The sequence below is a fragment of the Pogona vitticeps genome, chromosome 14, assembly GCF_051106095.1.
Source record: "Pogona vitticeps strain Pit_001003342236 chromosome 14, PviZW2.1, whole genome shotgun sequence".
NCBI lineage: Eukaryota > Metazoa > Chordata > Lepidosauria > Squamata > Agamidae > Pogona > Pogona vitticeps.
In genome coordinates, this window is record NC_135796.1 from 12,063,688 (window position 1) to 12,080,707 (window position 17,020).

General features: G+C 43.2%; 1 protein-coding gene across 3 annotated transcripts in view; it reads right to left on the minus strand.

Annotated features, from left to right (window-relative positions):
• The window catches only part of GNB1L (G protein subunit beta 1 like), a 71,378-nt gene that overhangs the window by 22,423 nt on the left and 31,935 nt on the right, over positions 1–17,020 (minus strand). For all 3 annotated transcript variants that reach the window (XM_020805467.3, XM_078381693.1, XM_078381694.1), the window contains 2 exons: positions 3,071–3,211; positions 1,498–1,626 (listed from right to left, as the gene is read on the minus strand). In XM_020805467.3, the coding sequence (XP_020661126.3) occupies positions 1,498–1,626; positions 3,071–3,186 (245 nt within the window). In that variant the 5' untranslated portion in view covers positions 3,187–3,211. The remainder of the gene's footprint in view (positions 1–1,497; positions 1,627–3,070; positions 3,212–17,020) is intronic.

The window sequence follows — 17,020 nt, forward strand, 5'->3', positions numbered from 1 at the left end:
AGGGCAACATGTCTCCCCCCATGCTTCACATCCACGGCAGTCCCATCTTCAGTTTGCGCCCTAGAATTAGATCGACATTGTGGAACGGGTGGCTCTCTGCAGGTTTTGGACAGCCGAAGGCCACCGTTTCTTACCACCGCCCTACCTTACGAGGGGCAAAGGGGAGTTCTGCGAAGCCAAAGATCCAGAGGGCAACATGTCCCTCACTCAATGGGATCTCCCTTAGAGAAGGCTTCCCAACCCAACTGGGTTGGGATCCGAGCCAGGGGTCCTCTGGGAAAAGGGACAGATCATAAGGCTGTAGAGGAGCTGTTCTTAGCTCTGTGTCAAACGGGAACCGGAAGTGAAGGCAGTGTGCCTGCCTCTCTCGGCCCCGTCTTTATGGTCCCCGGTTGGAGGCACTGGCCGGGTGGCCTCATGAGTTTCCTGTGTAAGAACATGGAAGAGGGTGGACCCTTGGGGATACTGAGGAGGAGTAAGGTGTATTTTTATAGGGACGTGGTGGCGCTGTGGGCTAAACTGCAGAAGCCTGTGCTGCAAGGTCAGAAGACCAGCAGTCGTAAGATCGAATCCACACGATGGAGTGAGCTCCCATCGCTTGTCCCAGCTCCCGCCAACCTAGTGGTTCGAAAGCATGCAAATGTGAGTAGATCGATAGGGACCACCTCGGTGGGAAGGTAAACAGCGTTCCGTGTCTAAGTCGCACTGGCCATGTGACCACGGAAGATTGTCTTCTGACAAAACGCTGGCTCTATGGCTTGGAAAGGGGGATGAGCACCGCCCCCTAGAGTCGAACACGACTGGACAAAAATTGTCAAGGGGAACCTTTACCTTTACCTAAGGTGTATTTGGTGCATTTGGTGGGGCCACGGGAGAGGGCCTTCTCTGTCGCTGCTCCCAGACTTCGGAACTCCCTCCCACCGGAGGCCAGCCTGGCCCCATCTTGGCTGTCCTTCAGCAAGCAGGCAAAGATTCAGGCAGATGTCCTGCCCCCCCAGTGAGTGGCTTTTAAATGGAATGTTGTGCCTTAATAGCTTTTAATCTGTTTTTGATGTTGATTTGTTTATTGTTTTCAGTGTGGCATTGGTTTGATTCTTTTTAATATATATTTGTTTATTTTTTTTATTGGATTTCTACCCCGCCCATCTAGACCAAAGGTCTACTGTGGGCGGTTTACAAATTTAAAAACAATAAAATAATTAAAAAAAAATTATAGACCCAAGGTGGCGAAAGTGTAAGAAATATAAGATATTTATCTCCCTTTTGTGCCTTCTTGACAGGAGCTGAACTTGATGCTTCCTAAGGTCGCTTCCAGCTCTGCAATTCTAAGATTATAATGATACTTAATGGTTTGCAGCTTTTAAATATTTCCTTTTATTGATGTAAGCTGCCTTGGGTCCATTTTAAGGAGAAAGGCAGGGCAAAAATGTATTACATAAAATAAATAAATAAAAAAAGAACATTCGAACAGCGATCTTTTCACATTGTGCCGCTCACCTGAGAAGTACATTTCTTCTGTTTTGTAAACTTTTCACCCAGTACACTGATTTTCCACCGTGTCCATCCAGCACGGTGTCCACTCTGCGGGTCTTCAAATTCCAAATATGAACCAACCCGTTGGAAGATCTAAACAAACAAACAAAAGAGACACAGCGGAGAGGGAAAGCAAATAGCAATTTCTTTAACCACTATCTTAAATTTTAAAGCTTTACGTCCAAATGTATAAGAACTCCAAAGTTGTCCAGAGGAATCATAGAATGTAGAAGCTACTGATTGCCCAGTAACGTCAGATTTACTGAGCTTGTTGGAGAGTGCTGAGAACTGGGTAACCCACTGCAGAGCCAGAGGTTGGGAGTTTGATTCTCCACTGTGGTTTGCAGGAGAAAAGCCAACCTGTGTAGCTTTGGGTGAGCTGCATCATTGCAGGCACCCCCGGAAGAAGGAACTGGTTGACCCCCCTTCTGAGTATCGTATAGACTCGAGTATAAGCCGACCCGAATATAAGCCAAGGAACCCAATTTTACCACAAAAAACTGGGAAAACTTATTGACTCGAGTATAAGCCGAGGGTGGAAGACGCAGCAGTTACTGGTAAATTTCAAAAATAAAAACAGATATCAATAAAATTACATTAATTGAGGCATCAGTAGGTTAAATGTTTTTGAAGATACTGCCCTTCTGAGCTGCGAGACACACTTCATTGCCTGCTGAGGGAGGACTCATACCGGATGCTGTGCTTATCTACTGCTTTACTGCTGTGTAACAAATTGGAGGGAGACGGAAGATGGAAGAGGAAGGTGGGAGGAGGAAGGTGGGTACATAGAATATGCAGAAGGAAGAGGATGGGAGTGTCCTGGAAGTGGAAATGCAGTGTACTTAACCTGGGTCGTTAGATCACCCACAGAGGCTGCAGGCGGAGGAGCGGAGGAGTCCAGAGAACACCCGCACTGCAGGGGAGAACATGTAATTTTGACACTGACTCGAGTATAAACCGAGGGGGGGCTTTTTCAGCAAAAAATGTGCTGAAAAACTAGGCTTATACTCGAGTATATACAGAACTTTATACCTAGGGAGCCCTGGCAATATTGGTAGCCCTAAGTCAGAATCGACCTGATGACACATATTCAATGTTAGCTGGTGGTTTATTCACCGGGATATTTTCTTTTCCAACGTTCGTAAAACAGCAAAATCTTCTTTGAAAGGTAAGCTGTGTGCCAGGGAAAGTCCATAGAACCATACTTGGAAAAAGTTCTTGAAATGAGGCTGATCTGAATGTGCTTGCTTGGTTTCGTATATAAATGTGGTGCAACAGAACATTGATCTGAGAGGGTTGTAGAATGTAGGGGTTCTGTGTGCAGAATCCTGACAAGTATCCCTGTGTTGCAACACTCTGTTGCAGGAGGGGCATTCTGCACGCAACCGTAAAACAAAGACAGGAGGAGAAATACTCGTATTAACGGAAAATAATGAAAGCTGAGATTGTGAGCAGACCTTATTTTCCGTCAGATCACACACTCTATAGGTGGCCCAAAGGTCTGTCTAGCACAGACGGCGCTTGCTGCTGTACTCACCCAGAGAAAAGAAGGGGCTGGTCCAAATTGGGGTCCCTACAATGAAAACACAGGCTGTTGACCGCATCATTGGTTCCCCGTAGAACATACTGTGGGTCTGGCGGAGGAAGCGCCATGATGGCTGCGACGCATCAGAAGCCCCTGCAAGAGAAAATAACGTCAGAGGGAAGATCAAAGGGAGAAATAACCAGCTGCTGACATTGGCAGATGCAGATAAACTCAAAACAGCCGATTATCCCTGAATAAAGAGGCACTTCTGGCACCTATCTCCACTTTGTCCTCTTCTTTCTCTTTTGGAAAGGTAGCAACTCAACCCTGCCGCTGCATGGCTCTCCATCATCCTTCACCTTGGGCTTCCAGATGTTCTTGCACTATGACTCCCAGAAATCCTGGCCAGCACAGACGGTGCTGAAGGCTTCTGAGAGTTCTAGTCCAAGAAGATCTGGGGACCCAAGGCTGGGAACCACCGGTCTACGGTGCAGGACCCAGAGAAGGGTCTCCCATCTTCTGGTTGGGCAGGACCCATCAGGGACCTTCTTCCCCCTTTGGCTTTTCTGGAGGACCACTACCTTTCTCTGGGGTGGGCAGATGAAGCCGTAGGAACAGGATATAAGGGGCAGCGTTCTGGTTCCCGTCTCAGACACCGGGCCAGCTCAAGAGCCCCCATGGTCTTCAACCCAAAGGAAAAAGACACATGGATACAGCCAGGTAACAAGGGAATACCATTGGTTAATACTGATTTTATTGTCTGTTTTAATCTAATACAGTGGTGCCTCGCTAGACGATGATAATCCGTTCCACTGAAATTGCTGCTTTGATGCTGTTTTGGTATTTGTGATTGCATGTTGTAATTTTGATTCTGATTTCTATAATAATAATAATAATAATAATAATAATAATAATAATAATAATAATAATAATAATAATAATAATAATAATAATAATAATAATTTATTGTCATTGTAAGTATATACACATACAATCAAATTCACAGACACCCAGAGACCAGACACATGCACACACATAAAATATCCCAAACACTCCCCACCCACTATAAGTCCCCCACTAAAAATACAAACATCTACACTGCAGGCCAAGTAACACAGTCCAACTAATTATTCACTGCTGGTGGTCTTTAAGCTCATTATTAATTGCAATTATAGCTCTGGGATAAAAACTATTGAGAAAACGTGTGGTCTGAGTCTTAATTGTTCTATATCTTCTGCCAGATGGTAACAGTTCAAAAAAGTTATAATGAAGTTATAACTTTTGTGTTCAATATACTGTATTTTTCCGTGTATAAGACTATACTTTTGTCTAAAATCTTTAGACTAAAAATTGAGGGTAGTCTTATACATGGAAGCAAACTGAGGACAGAACAAACACAAGTGGAGGGGAAAGCAGGGATCAAAGCGATCCTGCAGTGCATTGATCCCTCCCCCCCTACACTTGCTAAGCCCCACTTAGATTTCTTAATTTGAGGTTAGAAAAGTGGGGACGTCTTATACATGGGGTGTCTTATACACGGAAAAATACGGTAATTTTTAAGTGTTCTCATTTTACTGTGTTGTAATGTAAACCACCTAGAGTGGCCTTGCAGCCAGATGGGTGGTATAGAAGTCAAATAAATAACAACAATACAATAATGCATGTTGCAAGCTAAATTCTTTCCACGCAACTGCTGCCACCCGGCCATCAACGATGGCTCTGTTTCTAGGTGTTTCTTCACCACCGTTTGAAGGCAAAAGGGATAAACTCCAGATCTGTGCCCAAATAATGAAGTCACACACAGATCGTTTCATACGAAAATATTTCAGTAAGTCTTCCAGCTTTTCCCAGATGTCCGTGCATGCCAGAATTTGATCTGGAATGCGCTCCAGTCCCCTAATGTATAAGATTATATTTACTGAGCAGTCTCGAGAGCTTTCACAGATATTGTTTTCCATATGAAGAAAGGATTGCCCAAACCACCCGAATCTCAAACATCTCAGTTCCTGCATTCGTAACAAAATTTTCCTAAAAAGGCAGATAGCATCATGACAGATGTCAATCATTACCAAAAGGGGGGGGGGTATTTTTCATGGTTGGAAAAATGCAGATGTTTGAAGAAGCGGGTCCTCTTTTATTTTCCTGCTGGGTATAGTCAAGTAACCAAAAAACAGTTTTCTGCTTAACTGTAACATGCCCACAAGGTCGTAAATCCAACCGACAACCCCAGAACGTATTTCAAATGATACTTCGAATCAGGATCATGATATCAACGTACCATGGGAAATTGAGATGATTTTTCGGCACAAATCCTTAAAAGTTACACGCATATATTCTGAGCGCTTGGCTTCACACCCTCTTGAGTTACATTTTTTGATGGGCAGGATCAATTTCTATCTTTGGTTTTTATTGTCGTGGATTGAATCTTCACCTCCCCACTCGATGCGCATTGCGAAGCAAATTTTTACGAGCCACGCTGTTGTTCGCACGCAATAAGTTAAGGCAGCAAATCCAAGATGTTTTGATGTAATCCATGGTAGTTGTCAGTTTTTATGGTGCTGCCTGTCACCCCTGATGAATAATCTTTAAAATATATATATTATAATAATAACAAAGCTGCTCCCTCTTGGTGTCTGTGGCTTGCTTTATGGCTACCGCTCTGCTTCCATGACAAAAAATGAGCGTTCCAATTTTTAAGGCCCTTTGAGCTCCAGAATAGTGTCAATAGTAGCCTTTTGAGTGGCCACACGCTCATCTATTTTCCCTTTCTGTGACTCGTAAAGTGACTATTGTGAAAATACAACACGGGGAGTGGCTCTCTAAGCAATGCAGTTGAGAGAGAGAGAGAAAAAAAATTAAGCAGTCCTCCGAGAGGCTACCTGGAAAGAAAAGCAAGGATTTAATAGAGCTTTCTTCTTCTTCTTCTTCCTAATTAACAACACACAAGAGTTTTGCTGACAGATGTTAAATCTGTGTGTATGAAAGTGGGGAAGGCGATTAAGCTGGCATAAAACGGACGCTTCAAATACATGTCTTTACAAGGTCACTGAAGATTCTTAGGCATTGATCACAAGAGTGGTAGAAAAGGATGGTTGCAATTATATTCCAAATCCTTTTTGGACATACAAATCGAATATAGGTTTTCTTGCCAGGGAAAATAATGAAACAAATATGGATGGTGGAACACGTGTTTTTGTTCATTGCTTCAGATCTGTAACCTTCCCGTTGGTAATCTTAGATCGAGGGGGAGACCAATGAAGAAGTATTAAGATGAATGAAGAAAGACCAAGAAATGAAATTCAAATGAAATGCAGAAAATAGGCTTTTCTTTGCAGAAAAGCTGGAAGACATTTTAGATCATGCATCCTTCAGTCTCAAGAGACCATAGTAACACGCTCTGAACAGAGGACTTCCAACAGTGTTTAGTGTGGCCGAGGAGGCCAATACAAGAGTGACAATCCCTTCCATACTGAGGACAAATACAATCTGTTCCCTGTCCAGCTCCCTGGTTTTGCTGGTTTCGGGACTGCCTCTTTGCCTTGGCCTGCTGTACAAATGTGTCTTCAAATTGGGAGAGGCCATGCTGTACCACTTGCCTCCAGGCTGAACGCTCAAATGTCAAGGTTTCCCATCTGTTGAGGTCCATTCCTAAGGCCTTCAGATCCCGCTTGAAGATGTCCTTGTATCGCAGCTGTGGTCTCCCTCTGGGGCGATTTCCCTGCGCTAATTCTCCATATAGGAGATCTTTTGGAATCCGATCATCAGTCATTCTCACGACGTGCCCAAGCCAACATAGACATCGCTGTTTCAGTAATGTATACATGCTAAAAATTCCAGCTCATCTAGGACTACTCTATTTGGAACTTTGTCCTGCCAGGTGATACCAAAAATGTGTCGGAAGCAACGCGTATGGAAGGTGTTCAGCTTCCTCTCCTGCCGTGGTCCCATAGGGAGAAACAAAAAGTATGGGTTATTAGAGCTGTTCATTCAGTGACAGTGTCTGTGAAGCAACCAACATGAACTTGACACAACTACAGGAGGCAGTGGAAGACAGGAGGGCCTGGCGTGCTCTGGTCCATGGGGTCACGAAGAGTCGGACACGACTAAACAACGATGACGATTCAGTGCAAAGTAAATGGGAAAAGAAGGGGGGGATTATCAACTGAAACACTTTGGAGACTGGTTTCAAAGCAACACAGCATCATTGTTGGAAGATGCGATGTCCAAAGTCAGAGTCACCAAGATGACATGCAACCTCTGGTAGTAGAAGAATGAGTTGCAACAGCAGAAATGTCTTCCCCTTATTGGAAAGTCAATTTTCGACCTTAAAAGGGGTACATGGTATCTCCTTCATTTTAAATATTCAAGGATGGCTCTACCATTGGGCAGAGCGAGGAGACTGCCATGGGTAGAAGTTTCCCAAGGTGTTCCTCCTCAGCCCCAGGCCATTGTCTGCACAGCTTGACCTGGGTCTCTTAAACTAGCCAGGTGATTCAGGCAGAGGTACAGGGTAATATTCTGCACCAGCACTAAAATGTAAGGTTCATCTCTAAACTTGGTTCTACACACTCTGCGGAGGGAAGCACAATCTCGTCCTTTCCCTCTGGCAGCCAAGTTTCTTGGGGCGGTGTTATGTACAGTGGTGCCTCGCATTACGACGTTAATTCGTTCCAGTGAAATCGCTGCAGAACGGAAACGTCGTAAAGCGAAAATTAAAAAGCCATTGAAACGCATTAAAACCTGGTTAATGCATTCCAATCGGCTAAGAACTCACCGTCCAGCGAAGATCCTCCATAGGGGTGGCCATTTTCAGGTGCCTGTGCAGCGAAAAATGGCTCCTAAAAACAGCGGGGAGCCATTCTGAGCACCCGGTGGCCATTTTGAAAACCCGACAATCAGCTGTTTTGATTGTCTTAAAGCGAAAATTGGTTCCCGAAACAGGGAACCAATCAGCGCAGCGAAATTCCCCCATTCAAAACGTCGTTTTGCAATCGCTTTTGCGATCGCAAAAACTCATCGTAGTGCGGATTCGTCGTTAAATGGAGTGACTGTTTTGCGAGGCACCACTGTACAATGAACCGAAGATGCACGAGGAAAAATATTACTACTTTACTTGCGATGTCATCTTCACAGCACAGACAAACCCAGCAACAACGTTTTTCTTTAACTGTATTTATAGCATTCCCAAGCTAGGATTTCTTTACGTCATCAGTCAAAAATCTTTATTATTTAATTCATTCTTCGGTTATACAAATATGCAAATGTCAGAAAGATTACCTTTATTTAATTTTTTTTTTAATCTCCTGGAGTGTTAGAAGCATTGACTCATTCCCACAGGGGGAAAAAAATCCCATAAAATCCGTAACTCTTTTTCCCAGTCTTGTCACACGCATTTCCATCACACGTAGAAGGAAAAACAAAACTGCTGGTAAAATATCATCTGTCTCTTCCCACTTCGGTCTCTCCCAGTTCTCTGCTAGCCCTGATCCCGAGAGTCGGGAGCAGGAGCGTGCGTTATTTGTCTCGACTATTAGGTAGTTGAAAAACAGTGCTCAAGGAAAGAGAGGTAAATATCTTGTCGGATACGCCATACATAAATCTACCTAGATCGGCACATCTGGAAAGCCTAAAATGTCTCCCTGTGTGTGTGTTTCAAACAAGCAGATGTGCAGCCGTAATTATGGACACAAATCTATCTAACGCATCCAGGTGTGCTACTGAACACATAGACGAAATCCCTGTTATTCTTTGGAAATTCCAAGCCCGCCAGGTGCCAACGGTGCAACGGAAAGTAAGAGGAAAGCCTTCAGGCCTTGATCTTCAGAGTGCTTACAGGCGGACACCAAAATCCAAACACTTGATTTTCATTGCTCCACTTCTATACTGTGCTTTTCGTTCTACATCACTCTTTAAGGCAAGGTTTCTACATGAGGAGGGATGTGGTGGCGTTGCAGGTCAAACTGCAGAAGCCTCTGTGCTGCAAGGTCAGAAGACCAGCCGTCGTAAAATCGAATCCACACGATGGAGTGAACTCCCATCGCTTGTCCCAGCTCCTGCCAACCTAGCAGTTCAAAAGCATGTAAAAATGCGAGTAGATAAATAGGGACAACCTCGGTGGGAAGGTAAAACGGCGTTCCCGAGTCACGCTGGCCACGTGGCAACGGAAACTGTCTTTGGAGAAATGCTGGCTCTACAGCTTGGAAATGGGGATGAGCATCGCGCCCTAGAGTCAGACACAACTGGACTAAATGTCAAGGGGAAGCTTCACCTTTCTACATGAGTCGTCGCAATTAATTCTCAAAAGGAGACAGAGATGGAGGGGGTGGAAGGACCAGCTCCTTCTGGCCACACTAGTGCAAGTTTCATTGTTCAACCACATTCATTTTCTCCCACGCTGCTCCTTTTTCAGGAACGGTCTTCCGACATTACTTCTGCAACACTTTTGCAGATATTCAGACAACTCCTTTGGACATCCTTCGGAAGCCTTACCGGACTCTTTCTCTGTTCATCTCCTTTAGAAAAGATTTCCTTAAAAAAACATCCTGTTATATGTTGCATCTTTAAGATCGTAAGATGCCAGTGTTTCCTTGGACTGGAAAAAAAAAACCCCACATAATTAAAGATCACTCCCACGGAGTGCAGTGCTAGACTGCAGCTCCCATTGGATACAGCCAGTATGGTTTAGAGGGGGGGTCATGGAAACTGTAATCCAACAACATCTTCAAGACCATGCTGGGGATGACATATGTTCAGCATCACATACTGAACCTTGTAGTGTGTTGTTGTTGTTTAGTCGTGTCCGACTTTTTGTGACCCCATGTACCAGAGCACGCCAAGCCCTCCTGTCTTCCACTGCCTCCTGGAGTTTGGTCAAATTCATGTTGGTCACTTTGGTGACCCTGTCCAACCATCCCGTCCTCTGTCGTCCCCTTTTCCTCTTGCCTTCACACTTTCCCAACATCAGGGGCTTTTCCAGGGAGTCTTCTCTTCTCATGAGATGGCCAAAGTACTGCAGCCTCAGCTTCAGGATTTGTCCTTCCAGTGAGCACTCAGGCTTGATTTCCTTCAGAACGTATAGGTTTGTCCTCCTTGCAGTCCAGGGGAGTCTCCTCCAGCACCACAATTCAAAAGCATCAATTATTTGGCAGTCAGCCTTCTTTATGGTCCAGCTCTCACTTCCATACATTGCTACAGGAAAAACCATAGCTTTGATGATGCGGACCTTTGTCGGCAAGGTGATGTCTCTGCTTTTTAAGATGCTGTCGAGGTTTGTCATCGCTTTCCTCCCAAGAAGCAGGTGTCTTTTAATTTCGTGGCTGCTGTCACCATCTGCAGTGATCATGCAGCCCAAGAAAGTAAAATATGCCACTGCCTTGTGGTGTAGTTAGTGGTTAAACTATAGTACTTCAGTGAAGACTCTGTTCATGATCTGAGTCCAATCCTGGGCTCAGGTCAGCTGGTTCATGGTTGACTCTACCTTCCATTTTTCCTAGGTCAGTAAACTGAACACCCAGTTCACCGGAGGAGGGGGCAATGTGTAGCCTGTATAAATATGTTGTAAACCATCCAGAGAGTGCTTTAAGCACTCCGGGCTGGGATATAAGCACCCCACTTTGCTTTCCATATGAGAAACACATCTGGCTCCTGAATGTTTCCTGCAACGATTTAGGAATATCCATGTGCATTGCTTCTATTTCCACAAAGGAAGAATGGAGAACAAATAGATGTAAACAAATATCGATCATAAACAGATAATATACAAATACATACAGCTGCATGCACAGACAGAGCCCTGGATCAGGCCACCCGTCTGCCTTGTCTAGCACACATGGTCCTATGGCAGAGTGTGAAGGCATGCGGCTGAAGCTAAGCAAATTTGAGTCCGGATAGGGTGAGGATGGGTGACCAGTTGGAAAACAGATATACACACACCCTCTTTGCCTTCTCTGGAGATAAGTGTCTGGCTAGGATAATTATTTAAATTTAAACTCAGCATTATAAGTGCCAGCAGACTTAACCATGAAGAACTTGAGGTTAACTGGAAAACATCCTGCTGTAAAGTGTCTTAGAAAAATGATGCAAGATTCTTGCCCTCAGAACTTCTAAATATGAAAACACTAAAAGTGTTGCTGATTTTTATCATCTGCCTCTCTAGGGTTATAGATGTCACTTAGCTGCTTGTCATCATCTCGGCGCTAGCTGACCAAATGTGCCTCTTTTTTGTTTTAAAAACAGACTCAAACAATAAACCCTGTCAGCACGCTATACTTTTTAGACAGACACTAGACCGACTAATGACCAGATATTCTACTCATTAAATCTTCATCAACTCCACCCTACGTAGAACACTCAAGGCAGGAAGTAATTAAAGACACACGTGTAGGCAATTTAAGTTTCCCATGTTTAAACTAAGAGTGAAAGACATTTCTATTCAATAAAGATGTATTTTAGGATTATTCCTTGTTTAACCAGGGCCAAGTTGAGGGAACTACAGTTAGAGCTAACCTGAACTGTTTCCAGACCAAGACTGGCTTCATACCATCTCTTACTTTATGTATGTATGTATGTATGTATTTATTTAATTTCTATGCCGCCCAATCTACCCAGAGGTTTCTAGGCGGCTCACAACAATCTTCAGTTTAAGATTTAGCAGTCAATGCTAAACCATGGTTTATCCGATGAGAATAACGCAGCAAACAATGGTTAGAGGAAAACAGAACGTGAATGATAAAATCAGCATGCTGGAAAGGAAGTGTATGAGCATTCACAATTAGATTTCTAATCTACAAGAGCATTGTTTTAAAAATTATTTCTCACAAACAGCCCAGGCCCAGGACTGGTCACAGGGATCACATAACACACACACACACACACACACAAACATACACACACCCAATTACAGCAGTTCCACCTGTTCCTGGGCACAATTTCAACTGCTGGATCTAACCTATAAACCCCAAGCTACCCCAAGGACCGCATCTCCCTTAATGAGCCTGCTCAGGTATCATCAGGGGATTATCTCTGTCCTTCAAACGTGTACAGTGGTGCTCCGCATAGCGATGATAATCCGTTCCGAAAAAATCATTGCATTGTGGATTCGTCGCTATGCGGGGCAAAAAAGCCCATAGGAACGCATTAAAACACGTTTAATGCGTTCCTATGGGAAAAAACTCACTGTTATGCGGAAATCCTCCATGCAGCCACCATTTTCGCTGCCCGGTAAGCAAGGAAAGGGCGCGAAAACACAGCGGGCAGCCATTTTCTTTACCTGGCGGCCATTTTGGAACCGCCAATCAGCTGTTAAAAAACATCGCTATGCGAAAATCGGTAAGCACATCGCTATGCGGATTCGTTGTTAAACAAATCGCTCGTTATGCGCAGCACCACTGTATTTGGTAGGGGCACAGGAGAGGGCTTTCTCTTTTGTTGCTCCCAGACTTTGGAACTCCCTCCCACTGGAGGCCAGCCTGACCCCGTCTTTGCCGTCCTTTCGCAAGTAGACCTCTCTCTTCAGGCAGGCTTTCGCTTAGAAACTGGCTGTCTGAGTGGGGTTTTTTTAATGGATTGTTGAGTCTTATGGCTTTTGATGTGTTTTGGTGTTGCTTTTATTTTTAGCTTTAAATGTGGTCTCTTAATTTATGCAAGCCACCTTGAGATCTTTTTAAGAAGAAAAGTTAAACAAACAAATAATTCTCATGGGGAAAGGGAGAGGAAGAGAGAATGAGAGTTCTAGATATCTGAAGTTACTTTTATCAGCCACCTCTTTCTCCAACTGCAAACTCCTGAATTCAGAGTATTTTACTTGGAGTAAATAACATCTTGTAAGTAAAATCAAACAGTATCAAATGTAACTCCCAGAAAATGTGCAATCTGAGCTGGTGCCTTAACCATCACTCCCAAACGCTCCCATCTGTGTGTTGTGAAACTTCTCTGTAACTCTTTTCCATATGAAAACACGTATTCAGCAAAGGAGCAAAACTGAGAATGATGGCAATTATTTTAGGACATCAAGTTCACATATGGATTTCATTGCCATTTATACATTTTAGTCAGTGAAACAAAAAAAAAGCTATTAATCAATATGTACACTCCATATATTAACATAAGCATCAATCATTCTAATACTCCCGGTGAGTCGGAATGATAATTTTTTTTAATTCTTTCACTTTGACACATGTGCCTTCAGCTATCAGCTGGATGACCTTTCCAAACCTAGTTAAAGCATTTTGGGTCCTAAACAAAATAAAAAATAAAAAAAATTCACGAGTGAAATCTTCCTCGGCAGCCAGATCGTCCTGTAACATGGAAATATTCCCCTTGCAAAGAAAGGCGGGCAGAGGAGAGATCCGAGCTCAGAAAGGCTCCACATTTGGCATAGGCTTTGAAATATATAAGATGAAAATGCGGCATGAAAACAGCTGAAGCTGAGCGGGCTTTATTTTTCAGGGAGAGGTTCAACTTCTGCAGCTTGCAGGAGGGAGGGGGGGAAAAAAGCAAAAACGCAGCTGTTCCCATTTTAGCGAGCCATAAATTCCACGATAAAATGTAATGTCGAAATTGCAAAGAGTCTAAACAAACCCCACAATAACTTAATTCCAAAGGAAAACGGGGCTCGTTTTCACGATTTTCTTCCACTGCGATTAAGAGCAACTGGTACACTGCACATGTGAGGCACAACGGAGGGAGACACTGTTAGAATCTGTCTAGCAAGGAGGGTCAGAGTCACGTGGAGACAGAAATGCCATGTTTGATTGATATCACAAGAATCTTTATTCTGGACTGTCTTTACGATGAAGTTTTTGTGATCGCAAAATGATGTTCCTATGGGGAAAAATCGCTTAACGATGATCGGTTCCCTGCTTTGGGAATCGATTTTTTACTAGACGAAGATTTTAAAACAGCAGATCGGTGGCTCTAAAATGGCCGCTCGCTATGCAAAATGGCTCCCCGCTGTGCTTTAGGACGGATTCCTCGCTTTACGGGCAGTGAAAATGGCCGTCCTATGGAGGATCTTCGCTGGACTCTGAGGTATTTCACCCATTGGAACTCATTAACCAGGTTTTAATGCAATTCAATGGGTTTTTTTAATTTCGCTTGACGAGGATTTCACTTAACAGCAATTTGAACGGAATGAATTATCCTCGTCAAGCGAGGCACCACTGTACTCCATTAGTTACCACATCCACATGAGCTTCAGTGTGACGCTTTTTGTGGTATGCTTAATGTGCAACTCTCAGTAGAGTCACATCCAACAGGAGTTTGGCAAAATCTAATTTTTTTTCCTTTTGCTTCTTTAATGGCAGTCAGAATACAAAACCCTACCCTCTTAACTGGAAGTAGGACACCAACTTACTTCCAAGTAGACAAATACAGCATTACATTGTTAATCACTTTTAAGATTTTGGCTTTCTCCTCTGAAATTAGCATCTACTCTAATGCTACTTTTAACGTTGTTTTTATATTCTATGTTTGGCTGCCTTGATGCTTTAGTGATAAGGAGACTCAGGGAAAAAAAATCATCACCTATTTTGGTGCAGGATTGGTCATTTCAAGACTGGTCTACTGCAGTGTGCTCTACGTGGGGCAGCCCTTATGCTGGTCCAGAAACTGCAGCTACTGCAGAATGTGGCTGCCTATAGTTATCTCCACAGTTGCTCCACATCAATGTATAAAACCGCTCTATAGCCTTTGGCATCCTTTCTGATCATTTCAGTCCCATTTCAGAGGCATTTCTGGTTGACTCCATGTGCATTTTGGGGATCTGCTCGGAGAACCCCTCAGGACAAGACCCAAATTGTGTCACCTCCCAATCTACAAACTGTCCTTCTATGACAACTCAGATTAGGCATAATCTGTTTCCAGGCTAAGCTAAATACTTTTGGACAGACATTTCCTCAACCGATAAATTCTAGTAAAAAGTTTTATTTACAATTGTTTTTATTGCTTCTGCCTTTTAGCTATAATTCAGACTTTTAAAATTGTTGGTGTGGAATGGTTCACAAATCTGAGATATAAATCAATCCTATACAGTGTTGCCTCGCTTTACGATTGCCCCGCATTACAATGAATTCACATGACGACGATCTTTTTGAGATCGCAATTGTGATCGCAAAACGATGGTCTAAATGGGGGAATTTCGCTTTGTGATGATCGGTTCCCTGCTTCGGGAACCGATTCTTCGCAAAATGACGTTTTTCTAACAGCTGATCGGCGGTTTCAAAATGGCTGCCGGGTAATTAAAATGGCTCCCCATTGTGTTTAAGGATGGATTCCTCTCTATACAGGCAGTGAAAATGGCCAACATATGGAAGAACTTCGCTGGACGGTGAGTTTTTAACCCATTGGAACGCATTGAACGGGTTTCAATGGTGTTTTTGTTTGTTTGTTTGTTTGTTTGTTTTTTTTTGCTTTACAATGTTTTCGCTTAACTGCAATTTTCCTGGAACGGATTATCGTCGTTAAGCGAGGCACCACTCTATAACCGAAGACACATGGCGCATCTATCCGTACAATCAGCAAAGGGAATCAGCCTGGCCTGCTTGAGTCTTTAAAAGGATTGGACCAGCCAGAACGAGCCCGTCTGAGCTCTGAAACAAGAACTCTGTGGATATGCCTTAGCAGCAGTTCACAAGAATACTGTAGGTCTGATCCCCTTGCAAAATTCAAGAATGCAAAATGTATGAATGTTAAGTAGAAAAAGGGGGCCATCCATCCACCGATGTTCGGGCTTAGAAGTGAATTGGGGTCTGCACACTTGACAAATCACGGCAATCTACTAGAAAATTAATAAGCCAAGTGCCACCGAAAAGGCTCTCTCATTTTTGCAAAGATGCCCTGCTCAGCCACTCATAATCATCTGTCAGCCCGAGATCAGTGAGCCTGTCCCTCTTAATTACGGGTGCAGCAATGACAGGCATAAATTTCACACATGCAACAGTAGGATCTAGCTGAGAATTTCCTTAAGACAGTACACCTTCCAGACAATTTTAACAGACATTTCCTGCAAGAAGATTATTTGAAAGGATAAGCTCTCCCTTTAAAAAAAAAAAAAGGGAAATAACAAAAATTGTAGCATCTCAACTTGTTATCATCAGGACCAAGCTGCAATTAAGAACTCCATAATTTTCAGCAATTTAAGGCTACACTTCACTGGAAAACTAATTAATCCTAGACAAATATTTTTCCCATGACAAACACTCTTTTTATGATTACTCGATTTATTTCCTCCTAATTACTCTTTAATTAATCTAAGTCTTGGGATAACATTACCATATTTTTTGGCGCTCAACCAGCAGAAGACAGTAAGCTGACTGTAAAAAAAGTTGCGCAAGGCCCCGACTGAACCGAACGCTCCATTTCAACACCCCATTTATTTATTTGTCTGTTCTGTTACTTTCCTTTCCCACCCATGGGGCAGAAGAACATGATACGCCGCAGACATGACTCTTGTGTTCTCCCCTTCCAAACAACAAGGCATCGTAAAAAAGGGGGAGTAAATTTAACTGTAACATGAGAAGGATACAATCTTCCTAAAGAATTACTATTCTTTTCCAAAAGAATAGTAATTCTTTCAGGCAAATGCTATGATCACAAATAAGCAACCGAGAAGCCAACATCCCTTCTCTTATAAAATGAACTGACTTATCTCAATTAGTCTAATTTCAACAGTAAATGCATCAAAATATCTTTTGGGCTACGATAGTGCTGTGGACTGTCATTTTCATTTTACTGTTACAGATCTAAGTTTATGCAGTCTTTCCATTATAAAACTTTAGTGCCACCCCTTTCAATGTTCAAGTTAGAAAAGATAAGATATTAAATAGTAAATGCCCCATTCTGCTTATATCAGTGGTTCCCAACCTTGGGTATCCAGTAGAGATGGGCACGAACTGCCAGTTTCGTGTCAATTCAGTTTTCGTCCAAACAGGTGTTCAGCGGTTCTGAGCCCTGCCTCCCCAGGCA